General features: G+C 43.6%; 1 protein-coding gene across 3 annotated transcripts in view; it reads left to right on the forward strand.

Moving 5' to 3' along the window:
- SNX31 (sorting nexin 31) overlaps positions 1-4,467 on the forward strand; it is a 97,507-nt gene extending 93,040 nt beyond the window's left edge. For all 3 annotated transcript variants that reach the window (XM_069731657.1, XM_069731659.1, XM_069731658.1), the window contains 3 exons: positions 552-629; positions 706-750; positions 3,591-4,467. In XM_069731657.1, coding sequence (XP_069587758.1) covers positions 552-629; positions 706-750; positions 3,591-3,629 — 162 coding nt within the window. In that variant the 3' untranslated portion in view covers positions 3,630-4,467. The remainder of the gene's footprint in view (positions 1-551; positions 630-705; positions 751-3,590) is intronic.
- The last annotated feature ends 12,689 nt before the right edge of the window (positions 4,468-17,156 follow it).

Below are 17,156 nucleotides of genomic sequence, written 5' to 3' on the forward strand. Positions count from 1 at the left end.
GGGCTGAATTTCATTCCCAGTCCGTACCTGCTCAACACACTTGTATTGAGTGAGGCTGTGCACATCTAGTCTGCATATATGCAAATCGCACACTCTGCCATTGGACAATCCTTGCAGTGTACACGCTGTAGTATGATCAGACCATGTTCCTGTACGGTCAGACACGGCCATTACACAGTACACAGCAGGGGCACATTTATAAGATTATCTCCGTACAAGAGCATCCAAATGCATCCAATTGTGGAAATGAATATTATTCCAAGATGTATTAATTAAAATGTACGCTTGCTTGTGGGAAAAACCCCTTTAAGTGCCATACGGAGCCACAGTAGAACATCTGATTTTTAACAATACATTGCAATTCTTTAACTTGAGGAAACTATATTCCTGTAAATGATTTGATAGCTGCTATAGAAAAAAAAAAATTGTACATGGATAAGTGGGGAAAATCTTGCCACTTTTCTGGATGAAACAGAAATTTTTATTTGTGTTAATGTCCAGATCTGTATAGTTTGACGTACTAACCCCATATTATGTCTTGTCACTTGCAGGGTTTTCTTATAAGTACCTGGTTAAAAAAGATGGTCAGTGAACAGCAAGTCGTTTCCACGAAGGAGAACCTTGAGATTGTAAGCAACTTACTCTAACTTTTCTACAGAAATAGATATAGATTTTGTATTAACATTACTTTTTATATAATTATAGGAGGATAATGGAACTTCAGCAAATTCTAGCAGAAAGCAAAAAAAGGTAAGTCCAGTTAAAAAAAAAAATCCCATCCATCCATCCATCCTTTTGTTCCAATGGTGCTTGCCAAGGTACAAAATGTATATTATCACTGAGATCAAATCCTCTGTCCATCTTGGAGGTACAGTTTGCATGTAGCCAATATGCTTCAGATTTCCTTTACATTGAGTTCCGTGTATAAAATTGCCGGTTTATTACTGCACCAGCAAGGTGTTACTGAATCTCATCAACACATTGCAGGGAAGATGTCCAGAGTAAATTGACCTGTGGTGTTAATGCTGCAGATTTTCACACTAATTTTGACCTTTCTTGCAGATTTGCTGTTTTTTAAATAAAAATTATTTTAATTCAAATGTTGGACTTTTCTTTAAAGTTAAAAAAAAATAAAAAAAATTCAGTGTTGAAGTCCCACAGAGATGCCTGAAAATCCTGGAGTTTTACAGATCCTTGGGAATCTCTGTATTTAACACTGCTGGGTTTCTGGTTTGAAGTCCGACAAAGGACAATGTGAAGTTGGTATCTTCTACCAGTGTTTGTGTACTACACAAGTACTCTAGTTTCATTGCGCATTCCAAGGACCTACTGATATGGAACTTGGATTGAGACTAAAGTTGGATGAACCCGCCAATATCTGCAGGATCCTCCCACTCTATAGGGTCCCCACTTAACATTTTCAATGGCTGATATAGTAGCGTAGCTGTCGGATGGGGTCACTGGGTGCAGTTGCTCTGGGCCTCTCGCTATACAGTTAAGCTCTGCGGTAAAACAGGCAGACACCATGTCCCTGCACTACTGCTCTTGACCATGGCAGGATAATGCAATGGCCGTGTTGGGACTCTGATGTCCTGTAAGTGAATCGGCGCCTCGGCTATTGCACCATCCTGCCAAGTCTGAGGATGTATGCTCCGATCAGAATTCTCTCCTGTCTGCTTGGATGCTGCTTTGTAGTGCTGTCGCTTCAGCTGACGAGCCCTGCGATGTGCTGATCAAAAAAAGTATATCACAGGGCTTGTCAGCTGAAGGGATGGCACTTGTAAGATTAGTAATGCATGATGCCGTCAGAATTTGCTGATGCTTTGAAGTGCAGTCTCCAAGCAAAGCAGAGAGGAGAGTGAAATCTGATCTGAGCATGCGTACTGACTGCTGTCACTCACCCGAGATGTATCCGCTCCCCCACCAGTGACCTTCCCTGCTCAGTTCATCCAGTTCTGGTCCCCAGATTAGAAGTAGCAGAGCCAGAATCAAAACAGAAGGATATAGGACCCACAGTCCTAAAGTTGGTTAAATCAGTAGTGGAAAACCTCTTTAAATGTTAAGTGGGGACTTAAGCATTATTATAGGGGCACTATGAGTACTGTGACATTCAAAGGTGCACTTTGGCATTACTAAATTCTAGGGGCAAAATGTGGACATTGTTTTCCAGGACACTTACTTTCTTTTAGGCAATTTTACCATCTAAAGGGCATTTTACTATGCAAGGGGCACAGTGGTGGGCATTGTGGGGCACTACCACACAGTAGTTGCCTTTTATAGAGACACATATGGCAGCAGCGGCTCACTATTGGGATTATCGGCAGGATGAGGAGTTTGTGCAGGTTCAGGAATCCATGGGGATGGTGCTGGAAATGTGAGCAGTCACATGTCTTTGTTGTAATCTCTACAGACTAGTTGTGGCTGGAGAAGTTGTAGTGTTGGTCTGAGCCAGATGGAAAAGAACGACTCCATCAGAAAGAACGCCATCTTCTATAACTGTACTGAAATCTGTTAATGTAGTTACTGAAAATGTTCTGTAGCATCGGGATCTACCACTATGTGGTCACCATATGGCAGGCATGTTGGTATTTGTATAGTGATTTTATTTTTAGTAACAGCATAGTCATCAACTGAGGTTCCCCTATACCCACACTTGGGCTGTGCCACTGTAGTTGTAATCAGGGTTACCTGCTTAGGTGCCCACTAATGTTTCACCCCCACCTCCCGCTATGCCTCTGGGCCAATCCTTTTTCTCAGTGTAGAGAGAGGCTGCCAATTTGCGCTTACAGGACGACTTGACCAAGTATTCCTGTGTATGGGTGCATCAGGAGTGATGGCGGGCAGCCAACCAAATGGCCATCTAATAGGTAGGGGGCGGGGGACCTTAAAGCTTTGTGGAATGTTTGTGCTGTATAAGCAAGAGAAATAATGGAAACTAATTTCCAGTCAATTCCAATTTTGAAGCAGCGCTGAAAAATCTCCTTTTTGTTTGCCCATTTCCTTTCTAAGATCATTGGGTTAGTTCCGCACTCCCTTCTTTGTAGAACCAGTGGTAAGGGAATCCTTGCACAGGTTAAAACCAAGGTTGAGACAATTTTTCTCATAGCAGTTGTATGTGCTTTATAGTCCGTAAGACTTTGCGTAGTTGGATCAGAACCAGCCTCATGCCGAACTGACTTGTGTAGTAGCTTGGCGCCATTCTACGGTGTACTGTCATACAGTGTACAAATAACACAACAAGCTTTGTGCATTTAACATTATGCAATCGAAATTTCAAATATTAATGCCATACATTGAATCAAATTACCATATAGTTGCCAAAATTGCGATCTAATGTGTATTGCTTCTACAATCATACACTGCAAAAATAACATAAGATACTGTGCTCAAGTAGCAACATCTAAGAACAAGCCACCATACAGTGCCCAAATACCAAGGGCAAAACATTAGTGGCGCTACTTTCAACTAAGGTGGGCAATGCCCCCTCTATAAATAAATGCAAATTCACCACCACTTTCCTGCCCCTGCATATGGTAGTCTGCCACCTGATGGAACAAGAGATTTAACTTGCACCTCTTTTGTCTTTACAGGATGATGGTCATACGAAACAAGGTTCCACCTCTTCCTAAGTAAGAAAAATGAGTCCCCGGATCCGTCTGACAGCTGTGTAGCTGTTCTACATCCTCTGTGTGAATATTGGACATTTTCCACCGGGATGTTACTGCGTTCACTTGCACTATATACATTTTATATAGATATTATTTTTCTTGAAAGCTGCACTGACCTGTGGATTTTGGAACCACTTGACGGAAGGAATCATATGATGACTGTTGCTACAGTGCATAGAGTCCAGATTGCTGGGAGTTGTAGTTGTGCAACAGGTGGAAAGCCATAGTTCGGAGACTGTTATGCGTGGTGTCTTTTTTGTTTGTTTTTTTTCTTCACCTTGTCCTAACTAAAACTACCCGAATTGCCCCATTAGCTGTCAATTCCTCCACACATATTAGAGAAGTTGACTGAACCCATTGATCATAATGTTTATGGAGCCTTACAAGGCTCCTTCTGACAGATATTGGATGAAATGAGGAGGAGGCAGCTTGAATTCGATTGCATGTTTGTTGGGTTTTTTTTTGTCCCTTCTAGGTAAGCCATTGCCATAAAGTTGAACAGTGGCTAATTCTGCTCTCTCCATAGAGAACCATAAATGTTTGGCCAAGCCGACCGTTCATGTGTCTGATGGAGTCAGGGCGTTAAGCCGAACAGGCGTTTGGTCAACTGCTATCTAGAAGGGTATGCTGTACAGCAAAGAGATCTGTTTGGATTCTTTGAGGGTTAATTACAAAAGGTGTAAATTAAGTTGTAGAGCATTTTTATTCGGGAAAGATGAGATACTTAAAAAAACAAAAAAATTGTTACTTCACATTTTGTATGAATTTGTATATTTTAATAAAGTATGTATAATCAGCATTTTTTGACAGTTTTTAACATTGCATGGAGTAAAACCTTTTGTGCCAGGGCCTCTGTGCATAAGTATAGAGCCTGCTCCACATTTTTTGGAATGGACAATGCTGTCCAGTAGCAGAACGCAACGTGGTGTCCTCGTTCCACCACTCCTCTTGGGCTATCTGCACAAATGCTGTTCTACCCTGTATGCACACATGGATTTTTCCTCTCTGAACCCTGTTCACACAGGTTATATACAGATGATCAGGTTTTTAAATACATCAGATAGGGATTGCATACATTAGTTAGGACTGCTCTGATAAGGGTATACCGTGAAGATTGGTAGAGCAGCTTAGTATACATTTTTTGCAAAAAACGTATCAACCAAATACCCTGTTTTTTACATCTTTTACTAGCACTTGCGGATTACTGCAACATTTTTTCAAACTGAGTGTTTTTGGTTTTACTACTCTCTTTTGTGTCTTCAGGTTTCTTGGTGGTGTGTGAACATGATCATACAGACTTGTTCACTGTGCAAGTAGCCCATGTGTTCCTGTTTCCATAATTGTTCTCTTGTGTCTACAAGACTGGGGAGTTCCACCACTCCTCTTGGGCTATCTGCACAAATGCTGTTCTACCCTGTATGCACACATGGATTTTTCCTCTCTGAACCCTGTTCACACAGGTTATATACAGATGATCAGGTTTTTAAATACATCAGATAGGGATTGCATACATTAGTTAGGACTGCTCTGATAAGGGTATACCGTGAAGATTGGTAGAGCAGCTTAGTATACATTTTTTGCAAAAAACGTATCAACCAAATACCCTGTTTTTTACATCTTTTACTAGCACTTGCGGATTACTGCAACATTTTTTCAAACTGAGTGTTTTTGGTTTTACTACTCTCTTTTGTGTCTTCAGGTTTCTTGGTGGTGTGTGAACATGATCATACAGACTTGTTCACTGTGCAAGTAGCCCATGTGTTCCTGTTTCCATAATTGTTCTCTTGTGTCTACAAGACTGGGGAGTTCCACCACTCCTCTTGGGCTATCTGCACAAATGCTGTTCTACCCTGTATGCACACATGGATTTTTCCTCTCTGAACCCTGTTCACACAGGTTATATACAGATGATCAGGTTTTTAAATACATCAGATAGGGATTGCATACATTAGTTAGGACTGCTCTGATAAGGGTATACCGTGAAGATTGGTAGAGCAGCTTAGTATACATTTTTTGCAAAAAACGTATCAACCAAATACCCTGTTTTTTACATCTTTTACTAGCACTTGCGGATTACTGCAACATTTTTTCAAACTGAGTGTTTTTGGTTTTACTACTCTCTTTTGTGTCTTCAGGTTTCTTGGTGGTGTGTGAACATGATCATACAGACTTGTTCACTGTGCAAGTAGCCCATGTGTTCCTGTTTCCATAAGTGGTGTCCTCTTCTGTTGCCTCTTCAGAAGTGGTCAAGTGACTTTGTTGTGCCAGCATGGGCAGTGCATGACTTCGCTGCCTTGCACATCATTGGCAAGTAGATGTTAGCTGCTGCCCTCTGATTGCCACTGGAGTGTATTGCAGTGCAGTGAGCCGGCAGGTCTTTGCGCCGCAAATAATTTTCACCTAAATATGCATTGGGGAAGGCACATCCAGGCGAAATTGGTGACGGCAGGCCTCCCTCGAGGTCGCACTCTTCTGCGATCATTACACCCACATGGCACCCACAAGGCACATCCAGGCGAAATTGGTGACGGCAGGCCTCCCTCGAGGTCGCACTCTTCTGCGATCATTACACCCCTTATACTGTCAGAATATAGGTCAAAGTAAGATGCCATTATAAAAACATTGTGCCAAAATCGGAAACCTACAACTGATGCAGCTGCACAGGGACCCAAGAGGTAAGAGGACCTATTACCACTTCAAACAGGTGGAATTGTGAATTACGAGGAGCTATTGGACTAAAGGACCCCACATATTGTTTTTTGCACAGGGGCCTGTTCTGTTTGTATCCATTCCTTGCCCAAATGATGCAGTAAGTACTATGCCGTGCACTTAAATTAGATTATAAATGTGCCATACTTTATGCATTTTACCACCACCCCCATTTAACCAGTTTAAAGAAACACTCCTCCCATCTAAGATTTTATTGTCTTTAAAGGGAACTTGTTACCCCTAAAATCGCAGGTGAGGTAAGCCCACCGGCATCAGGGGCTTAGCTACAGCATTCTGGAATGCTGTAGATAAGCCCCCTATGTATCCTAAAAGATGAGAAAAAGATGTTAGATTATACTCACCCAAGGGTGGTCCCGCTGTTGGTCCGGGGCCTCCCATCTTCATAGGATGACGTCCTCTTCTTGTCTTCACGCTGTACGTTATGCCCAGCTCATGCTTCTGGAGGCATGCACCTGTAAGTTAGGGCTTTCATCGCTTCAGAAATGTCAAACCTGGAAGCAATAGGTGGCTTAGATACACTGTGGGGCTCAGAAGGGAAGGGGGCATTTGGATTTGAGCTGAGAATTTTCTGAATTTCTTTTGGCGGGTGAGGAGTTATTTTGCTTTTCCAGAGCCTTTGTGCTACCAGTAACATAGAAGTCCCCAGATGACAGACCTGAGTTGTGAGCAGGGGTGGATTAAGGGTAGCCAGGGCCCCGGGCTGTTCAGACACTGTGGGCCCCCCCCGGTCATGTGACGGGGGTCATGTGACGGGGGTCATGTGACGGGGGTCATGTGACGGGGGTCATGATATACCCGAACCAGATTATTCCAGAAAAATGGCCAGGCCCTACTCTACTGTAACCTATTAAATATTTGTTAAAATCTGCAATACAATTTAGGTATATTTTGACCAATAATATCACATACAAGGAACAAATACCACCGCACCATGACCAGACCACAAATTACAACCACAGTGATCGAATAATATCACATACAAGGAACAAATACCACCGCACCATGTCAAGACCACAAATTACAACCACAGTGATCGAATAATATCACATACAAGGAACAAATACCACCGCACCATGTCAAGACCACATATTACCACCACTTGGTGACCAAATATCACATACAAGGGACAAATACAACACCATGTCCAGACCACATATTACCACCACATAGTGACTGAATACTACAATACTGATCAGTAAAAAACAACACAATACTATCACCATAAGTGCGAGTATTCACAGGAGATCTGCACTTAGTATGCAGTGTCTGTGTAGAGTTAATACAGAGATCACTGGTGGTATTATACACAGGACCTCTATATAGTATACAGTGTATAGTGTCAGTGTATAGGTAACACTGACTCACCAGTGACGTCTCTAGGTGAAGTCCTTCATCTTTCATCCAGCACAGACCGCCATCATTTCTTCCAGCCAGGACTCATTTCTGCAGGAAATAAGTTATCTCGAGCTCCGCTTGCAGAACACATTACTTAATTTTTCACAACTTCTACATTACACCACATGAAGAGAAAAGGGCGATAGTGTCACTCTGCACAGTAACAGGACCGACCCCCATTTAAAACAGTATACTCAAAAAATAAAATAAATACATCACTGCAGTAATAATATCCCTTAATTAGCCCCTATGGTAGTAATATTCCCCACCATGGCCCTGTGTGTCTCATTCCTGGCTCCAGCCATATGTTCTCGCATCCTGCCCTCATGAGTATCCATTCTACCCCATATGATCTCCACATCCTGCCCCATCTGTCTCCATCTTATCCATCCTGCCCCATGATCCAATCCTGCCCCATGTCTTTCATTCTGCCCCGTGTCTCCAATCATGCCCATGCCTCCAGTCCTGCCCCCAGTGTGTCCAGCAATCTGCCTCAGTATGTCCAGCATATTGCCCCAGTGTCCAGCATTGCCCCCAGTGTGTCTAGCAATCTGCCCCAGTGTGTCTAGCAATCTGCCCCAGTGTGTCCAGCATATTGCCCCAGTGTGTCCAGCATATTGCCCCCAGACAGTGTGTCCAGAATATTACCACCAGTGTCCAGCAATCTGCCCCAGTATGTCCAGCATTTCCCCCAGTGTCTCCAGCAATCTGCCCCAGTGTCTCCAGTTATCTGCCCCAGTGTCCTCCAGCAATCTGCCCCAGTGTCCTCTAGCATTGCCCCAGTGTCCTCCAGCAATCTGCCCCAGTGTCCTCCAGCAATCTGCCCCAGTGTCCTCCAGCAATCTGCCCCAGTGTCCTCCAGCAATCTGCCCCAGTGTCCTCCAGCAATCTGCCCCAGCGTCCTCCAGCAATCTGCCCCAGCGTCCTCCAGCATTGCCCTCAGTGTTTCCACCGTTATAAAAACAAAAAACAGTCTCCTCACCTGTCCGCGCTCCAGCGCTGAGCTCTCTCCAACAGAGCACACTCGCCGGCGACGTGTGCGCCTGCGGCCGACATCAGCCGCCAGCCTCCAATTGGCTGGCGGCTGTTAACTATTGACGTGCGGGCGAGCAATAGGAAACCGCCGCAGCGCCGGAAGGGGCCCGATGCGGGCCCCCTCTCTCTGCCCACCGGGTCCGGGGGCACATAAATGCCAGATGATTCAGAGGGTCAATCTGTGCGGTAGCCCAGGGCCCCCCACAGACCACTGGGCCCTGGGCTACCGCCCATATTGACCCGCCCCTGGTTGTGAGGGTTTGCTTTTTTGTGGATTGAGTTGAAGTATTTATTGGGAACTTTTTTACATAATGTTTGGGATCACATTTATCCTGCACTCTACGCTGAGCACTTACATTGGGGTTTTCATCTAAATCTCCGAGTGACATGATTCAGATGAACCCCAGAGGGATCCATTCACTATAATGAGGCGGCAGAGTTACTCTGGACTTCGCCTGACCTCTGTCCTACCAGTGTGCACGGGCGATCAAAATTACTTAAATTGACAGTGGCTTTATTTTTTAATTTTACTTATTTTAAATTGTACATTGTTCCCCCATAAAGTCATTAATTTTTTTTTTTGAGGTGGGTATGGATTGCCCCCACGTAAGGGCAATGGGGTACTCAGTTCCCTCAGTGAGGATGTCACGGTGGCCCGACCCGGACCGTGGCCCTATGAGGGGTGCCCAATAAAAGGCAGAGTTCGTAGATAATCACCAATTGAATAAAGAACCTACACATGTTTGATAACTGTGAACTTTTAATGACCTGGAGAATAATAATGCTATGTCAGTTTTAGCATTTAGTGAACATGGTAAAAAGAAAATGATTGTGAAATTGCACTTTTTTTTTTGCTATTTCACAGCACTTGCAATATTTTTCTTGTTACCCAGGAGACTGTAGTTTAATCAATGGTGTCATTCAAAAGTACAACTCATCCCACGAAAAACAAAACCTCATGTGGCTACATTGACAGAAAAATAAAGTTTGAACTCTGGGAAGAAGGGGAGGAAAGAACAGTAAAAGTAAAAAAAAAAAAAGGAAAATTTCAAGGTGGTGAAGGGTTTCAAATATTAATCTATAATGTACTTTCATCTTGTTTCCATTGGAACTGGGGCTGTAATATTAGCCAACGTTGTAAGGGAAATGCTGCATTGTAGAGCTGTCTGTCTCTTATGACCACCAGCTCCTGCTTCCTATACGCTGATCACAAAACAGCTGGGTACACCCTTAGGTTGTCTCACATTTGAATCCTGGTTCCCACAGCTACATTGCACAGAGTAGGAGTTGGACCACCCAGATATTTGGTTTGTAGGTAGTCCAGAAGCTGTTAAATCAACTCCTGATTAAAGATGATGATCCCCACTTGTCTTTATGCATTCCCTTATCTGCAGCAGATTAATCAGTGTGTACACACCTTCCTTGGCTTTGAACCTATTGTTACATCACACCCTGTTTAAATATTTCTGTAATCCGATTTGGAAAGAACATGGTACCATGACAAATCTGCCAAGAGTGAGCTGCCTACCCAAACTATGCCCGTTAATCAGAGAGGCAGCACAGATACCAAAAGTAACTCTGAGGTTATGGGCACATGTTGCGGATCCGCAGCGGTTTTTCCGCACAGATTTGCACCAAATCTGCAAAGGGGGTAGCTCAGGCAATGTTAATCAATGGGAACTCAGAATTGGTGTGCACATGCTGCGGAAAATTCTGCACTCATTCTGTGTTTTATTTTCTGCAGGTGTGGCACCCCAGGAGTTTTGGTACCACAGTAGTGCTGCCTTCCTTTTGGGAAGGGTAGTGCTATGCCTGGAAACAAGAGGAATTCCTTTGGCAGGTAAACCACGCACACAACACCTTCTGAATCCAGACCAGGAGGGGGAGCTCTAAACCCGGTTTCAGGGCAGCTTCCCTGAATAAAGATGAGACAGTGAAGGGAAAGGAGCAGAGGAGAGATCAAGGGCTGATGAGGCTGCGAGTGGGCCTCCTTGAGCCAGAGCGCAGAAACCGGTTACCGGGAGCCCGAGGCTGTGGGGAGCTGCAAGCCTCATAGCAGAACCGGAGGGCATAGGACTATACGTGAGTTGTCCACACCACACTTAAGGCACAGCAGCAATTTAGAGCTTGGAGTCTCTGTGCCAGAGACCCCAAGTGAACCGCTCATGTTCCCTGCCGTGCAGGTGCTGTCCCAGGACAGGAGTGAGAGAAAAGGGTACCTTGCTAGGACTACAGGCAGCAAGGGACCAGAAACCAGCGCAGAAGTGGAAGGCCCCTAACCTGACCTGCCAAAGGGATCCCTACTTGTTTGCGGGCTGCCTGGACTCCAGCTACACCTGTTACCGGTACCCTGGACTGAGGCTGAATATCATCTCAGTAAACCAGGTAAAGGCTGAAACCCTGTGTCCTCTGTTATTTATTGGCAACCCACCATTCTTGCCATACACCTTAGGAGCCCTGGGGACCCCGCTTCACCTGTGGGAAGTGTGACCATCAAGCCGCCACACCATCACCACAGAGGACCCCTTTAAGTGGCATCGGTCCCCACTGACCGAACACCACAGGTGGTGTCACGACAGACTTTATTCAAAAACCCCTCTAAAGACCGTTCCTTCTTTAATTGGGCACCCAGGGCACGGACCGGGTTGCAGCCAACATGACATTCCCTTTAAGAGTGACCTGACCCGGTGCCGAGTACCCCAGGCCCTGGTGGGCGACCCACAGCATGTCATTTCTTTTTGTGGATCTGCAGTGTTTCTGTATCCATTGACTTACATTGGATCAGTGAAATCCGCAGGTGTAAACAGGTCTACAAATTTGAGTGCCAAAAACGCTGCAGGAAGGAGGAAGAGTGTGTGGGCAGAGACAGTGTGAGCGGAGATTATGTGCGGGTCTGTCTGCATAGCCAGGTATCGTCTGATGGGACTACTACTTCCATCCAGCTATGTCTGGTGTCACATATAACACTGACAGCATGAGCTGATGATTGGACAGTAGTAGACCATCATCCGGCAACTGTGTTCAATTGTAAAGCAAAAAAAAATCATATTCACCAAACACCTAATTCCCTGACACCCTCGATCTCCTGCAATAAAAATAAAATAATAAACCAACATATACTCCCTGTTCGCCGTAGTCCATGTAATAACAAGTGTCCCACAGCGATCTCATGTGTAGAACCGTCATATCGGGAGATGTGACCGCTCTACACGGCTCCCGGTGACACTGCGGGAGGATACCTCCTGTAAACCACTGCATCATCATCAGAAGTCGCCGGAGTTCGTGCTGTCATTTTCCGGCACCGCAGCATGAGAAAATTCTCACACAGCGGTACTGCCTGAAGAGCACGAACTCTGGTGAACTCTGTGTATCACTGGAGCTGTGTAGAGCAGTCACATCTCCCGATGTGATTGTTCTACAAGTGAGATCGTCGTGGTACACTTGGTAAATGGACTACGGCGGACAGGGAGTATTTGTGTTGGTTTTGTATTTTATTTTTTGTTGCAGGAAATCGAGGGATTTGGGGATTAGGCGATGCAGTAAGTATGGTAAATTAAGATTAATAAAGGAGTCTGTCATTTTTTTCAAATAAAGGATTTTATTCTGGCTGTGTGTTTATTTACCATATACAATACAGACCAAAAGTTTGGACATACCTTCTCATTTAAAGATTTTTCTGTATTTTCATGACTATGAAAATTGTACATTCACACTGAAGTCATCAAGACTATGAAGTAACACATGTGGAATGATATACTTAACAAAAAAGTGTGAAACAACTGAAAATATGTCTTATATTCTAGGTTCTTCAAAGTAGCCACCTTTTGCTTTGATGACTGCTTTGCACACTCTTGGCATTCTCTTGATGAGCTTCAAGAGGTAGTCACCGGGAATGGTTTTTGCTTCACAGGTGTGCCCTGTCAGGTTTAATAAGTGGGATTTCTTGCATTATAAATGGGGTTGGGACCATCAGTTGTGTTGAGCAGAAGTCTGGTGGATACACAGCTGATAGTCCTACTTAATAGACAGCTGCTTTTTTTCTTGCCATAATACAAATTCTAAGTAAAGAAAAACGAGTGACCATCATTACTTTAAGAAATGAAGGTCAGTCCGAAAAATGTGGAAAACTTTGAAATCTTTAAATGAGGTGTGTCCAAACTTTTGGTTTGTACTGTAACTATAGGATTTGTAATGTATAGGTGTCTTATTGACGCTTCTCCATTACTAAGCTGTGGGCTTGATGTCACCAGACAATACACAGGTAACCTCAACCCCACAAAAATTACTTCACTTAACACGGCTACAGGGAAAGTGGGAAAAGCGAGGCTAAGTGCCATAATTGTAAAGGTAAACTCTGGCGCCAAACCAATACTACCATCCCCACAATGAAACATGGTATAGTGACAGCATCCTGCTGTGGGGATGTATTTTAGCAGCAGGTACAGGGGAAAAAAGGCAGTCGATGGGAAGATGGATATTGCAAAATACAGGAATATTCTTGAGCAAAATCTGTTTATCTGTCAGTGATTTGAGACTGGGACGGAGGTTCACCTTCCAACAAGAAAATGACACAAAGCATACTGCTAAAGAAACACTCGAGTGGTTTAGTGAGAAATGTGTAAATGTTTTGGAGCTGCCTAGTCAAAGCCCAGACCTTAATCTCATTGAGAATCTGTGGTCAGACCTGAAGATTGCGGTTCATCAGAGGAAACCATCTAACTTGAAGCAGTTTTGCCTTGAGGAATGGTGCAAAATACCAGTGGCAAGATGGGGAAAGTTCATAGAGACTTATCCAAGGCAACTTGCAGCTGTAATTGCTGCAAAAGGAGGCTCTATAAAATACTGACTTTAGGGTGTAAATAGTTCTGCACACTGAAGTGATCAGTTATTTTGTCTTTTTTGCTGTTTGCTTCACAAGAACAGAAAACCAAATGTTCACAGTTGTAGGCATGTTCTTTACATTAACTGATGATGTAGGTTGTGAAGTAGCAAAAAATGAAAAATGCCAGGGAGTGGGAACCGTATGAATACTTTTGCAAGCCAATGTGTGTAATGAATTTAATTTGTTACACAGTGGCTTGCGAAAGTATTCAATTTGACACGGAGATGCCACATCCTACAGGTGTGTAATATGCACTCTGTTGGGATTTCTCTCTACTTGCTGATTCAAGTGACTTCATCGCTCGCATGCGATTTGCAGACTTGTGGTCATGTGCCGACTGACATCTCTTCCTGTTTCTATCAACCGAAAATGAGATCAATGAGATCACGTGACAACCGCTTGAATCAGCAAGCAGTGTGAAGGTGTATTCTGTACACCTTTTTTAGGATTCACCATGTCAATAACCACTTTCAGAAGTACAAATGTATTATGAGGTTTTGCAGCAGCTGAGCTGTATGACGAAGTTTTGCAGTAGCTGAGGTGTGTATTATGAGGTTCTGCCAGGGTTCTCAACTATCCATTTCGGGACCGTCTCTGTAAAAGTAGGTTGCTTTTTTGTATGCACTTGTTGTCATACTGTATGTGTGTGTATAGCATCCATATCTATAAATCCCATGAGCTCCGATAAGAGTTTGTAGGTGTAAACTTTAGAAGTGCTGCTGATAACCGGACACTGTATGGGGACAGACTGATCTATTAGTGATTGTTCTGTCCCCATCATTGTCGTCCTCCTGTGTTAAGAGGCTGGGAAACAATCGCTGACTGGGTTGAATATTGTAGATTGCGCTCCTTTAGCGGTTTAAACTCAGTACATCCAAATGCAACCGAAATCTTTAAGTGTGATGGTGCAAAATGTGAGCATTTAGGACCCCACTTTAAATTTTTGCCTAGGGCCCCTAGATGCATGGACCAGCTGTGGGTCTCTGACCCGGGCCTGACAGCCTCCATATACTGTGTGCCTTTTGAGCCAGTGAAGTTTGGGTCAGGAGTCCGGTGGCCGGTCTGTGCTCGGCCATGAGTATATTCACTAGATATGATTGCATCACATGTTTATGTAACTGGTATTAAGTGTCGGACTCTGGCACAAGAGGCACTAGTGTTCTGCAGTCAATTGGCAGTTCTTCTCGGAGTCCTCCCTTCCCCCTGTGCACACAAACATCTGAATAATCTGGTTTCACAAGAACAGACCTAGTTTGTTCAGGCCTGTAAAACAGAACAAACAGGAAAAGAAGCAGTGTGTAATCCACATCTCCTCACACTGTGTAATAGAAGACTTCCCTATAGCCTTCCCTCACACCAGCTTGTGATATTTCAGCTACCCCTGTGAGTTTTGTGCAGGAAGGTAACAGGTGAGCAACGCTTGGGAAATGTGATGGCCAGTGTATACGCAGCTGACTATGGAGACAAATATTCTAATTATAGACCTCTATGTTTTATTACTGTAGAGATATGAGAATACACAGGCCGAAGACTGATTGTAAAATGCACAAAAAAATTGTAAACACGGGGTCCTACTTAGCATACACTGGATAATTTTTAGACACCCTTAATAATCAAGATTTATCACAATGACTTGTGCTGTTTGCAGTCTTGAAATATGCCACATTTATCAATCTACGGTAAATTTTCACGATTTTTGTGGCAAAACTTTGTGCCCAAGTTTTGGGGCATATTAAGCCACACTCCTGTTCTGATAAACCATGTCCATTTCAGAGCACTCATGCCCCTCGTTGGACAAGGCACAGAGGCCCCGATTCATCAGGACAGGTTATTCTCTTGACGATCTTGATGACAGGGCCTTTTGGAGCGTACGCCTCCTAATGAATCGGGCACGGTGCAGAGTGGCTTACGTCTTACCACAAATCTTACTTTAGCCTCTGCTGGACGATGATCTGTGACTCCACTCATGAAATTTACGAACAGGTGTTGTTGTGCTCCAGGTCTGCCCACTTTTAGAGGTGGGGCAAGAGTGGTGTAAAAACAGCAGAAATGTTTTTTGCGACTTTTCAAAGCTTTTTTTTTTCTGGTGCTCCCAGTGTCTAAAACAATAAATATGACGCAGGTCATATAAGACTGTACTTAGGGCAGGTATATCAAACTAAATAATACAGAATTCTGGTGTAATTTGTACAAATAAACTTGTGGAACAAATGGTACATTTTTCTTCTCACATTTGATGCTAACCATAGACTAAAACTGCCACTTTTTTCCCCACTAGTAGCCTAAAGGGGCATTTAGGCTACATTCACATGTCCAGTAATCATCCATGAAGTCAGATCCAACAGCAATCCGTTGACAAAGTTGTGGAGACACGACTTTTTTCTTTTTTTGTCCGGCTTAAAAAAGATAAATTAGCTTTTTCAGAGATAGAGTTATCTCTAATATATTATATGTTTTATTTATATACAGTTAGGACCATATATATTTGGACAGAGGCAACATTTTTCTAATTTTGGTTGTAGACATTACCACAATGAATTTTAAACAAAACAATTCAGATGCAGTTGAAGTTCAGACTTTCAGCTTTCATTTGAGGGTATCCACAATTGAATGAAGGGTTTAGGAGTTTCAGCTCCTTAACATGTGCCACCCTGTTTTTAAAGGGACCAAAAGTAATTGGACAATTGACTCCAAGGCTATTTCATGGACAGCTTTGGGCAATCCCTTCGTTATGTCATTCTCAATTAAGCACATAAAAGGCCTGAAGTTGATTTGAGGTGTGGTGCTTGCATTTGGAAGGTTTTTTTGTGAAGTAAACAGGCGGTCAAAGAAGCTCTCCATGCAGGTGAAACAAGCCATCCTTAAGCTGCGAAAATAGAAAAAACCCATTTGAGAAATTGCTACAATATTAGGAGTGGCAAAATCTACAGTTTGGTACATCCTGAGAAAGAAAGAAAGCACTGGTGAACTCATCAATGCAAAAAGACCTGGCGCCCACGGAAGACAACAGTGGTGGATGATGGCAGAATAATCTCTATGGTGAAGAGAAACCCCTTCACAACAGCCAACCAAGTGACCAACACTCTCCAGGAGGTCGGAGTATCAATATCCAAATCTACCATAAAGAGAAGACTGCATGAAAGTAAATACAGAAGGTTCACTGCACGGTGCAAGCCACTCATAAGCATCAAGAATAAAAAGGCTAGACTGGACTTTGCTAAAAAACATCTAAAAAAGCCAGCACAGTTCTGGAAGCACATTCTTTGGACAGATGAAACCAAGATCAACCTCTACCAGAATGATTGAAAGAGAAAAGTATGGTGAAGGTGTGGTACAGCTCATGGTCCAAAGCATACCACATCATCTGTAATACCCGGCGGAGGCAGCGTGATGGCTTCGGCATGCATGGCTGCCAGTGGCACTGGGTCACTAGTGTTTATTGGTGA

The sequence above is a fragment of the Ranitomeya imitator genome, chromosome 6, assembly GCF_032444005.1.
Source record: "Ranitomeya imitator isolate aRanImi1 chromosome 6, aRanImi1.pri, whole genome shotgun sequence".
NCBI classification, from domain to species: Eukaryota; Metazoa; Chordata; class Amphibia; order Anura; family Dendrobatidae; genus Ranitomeya; species Ranitomeya imitator.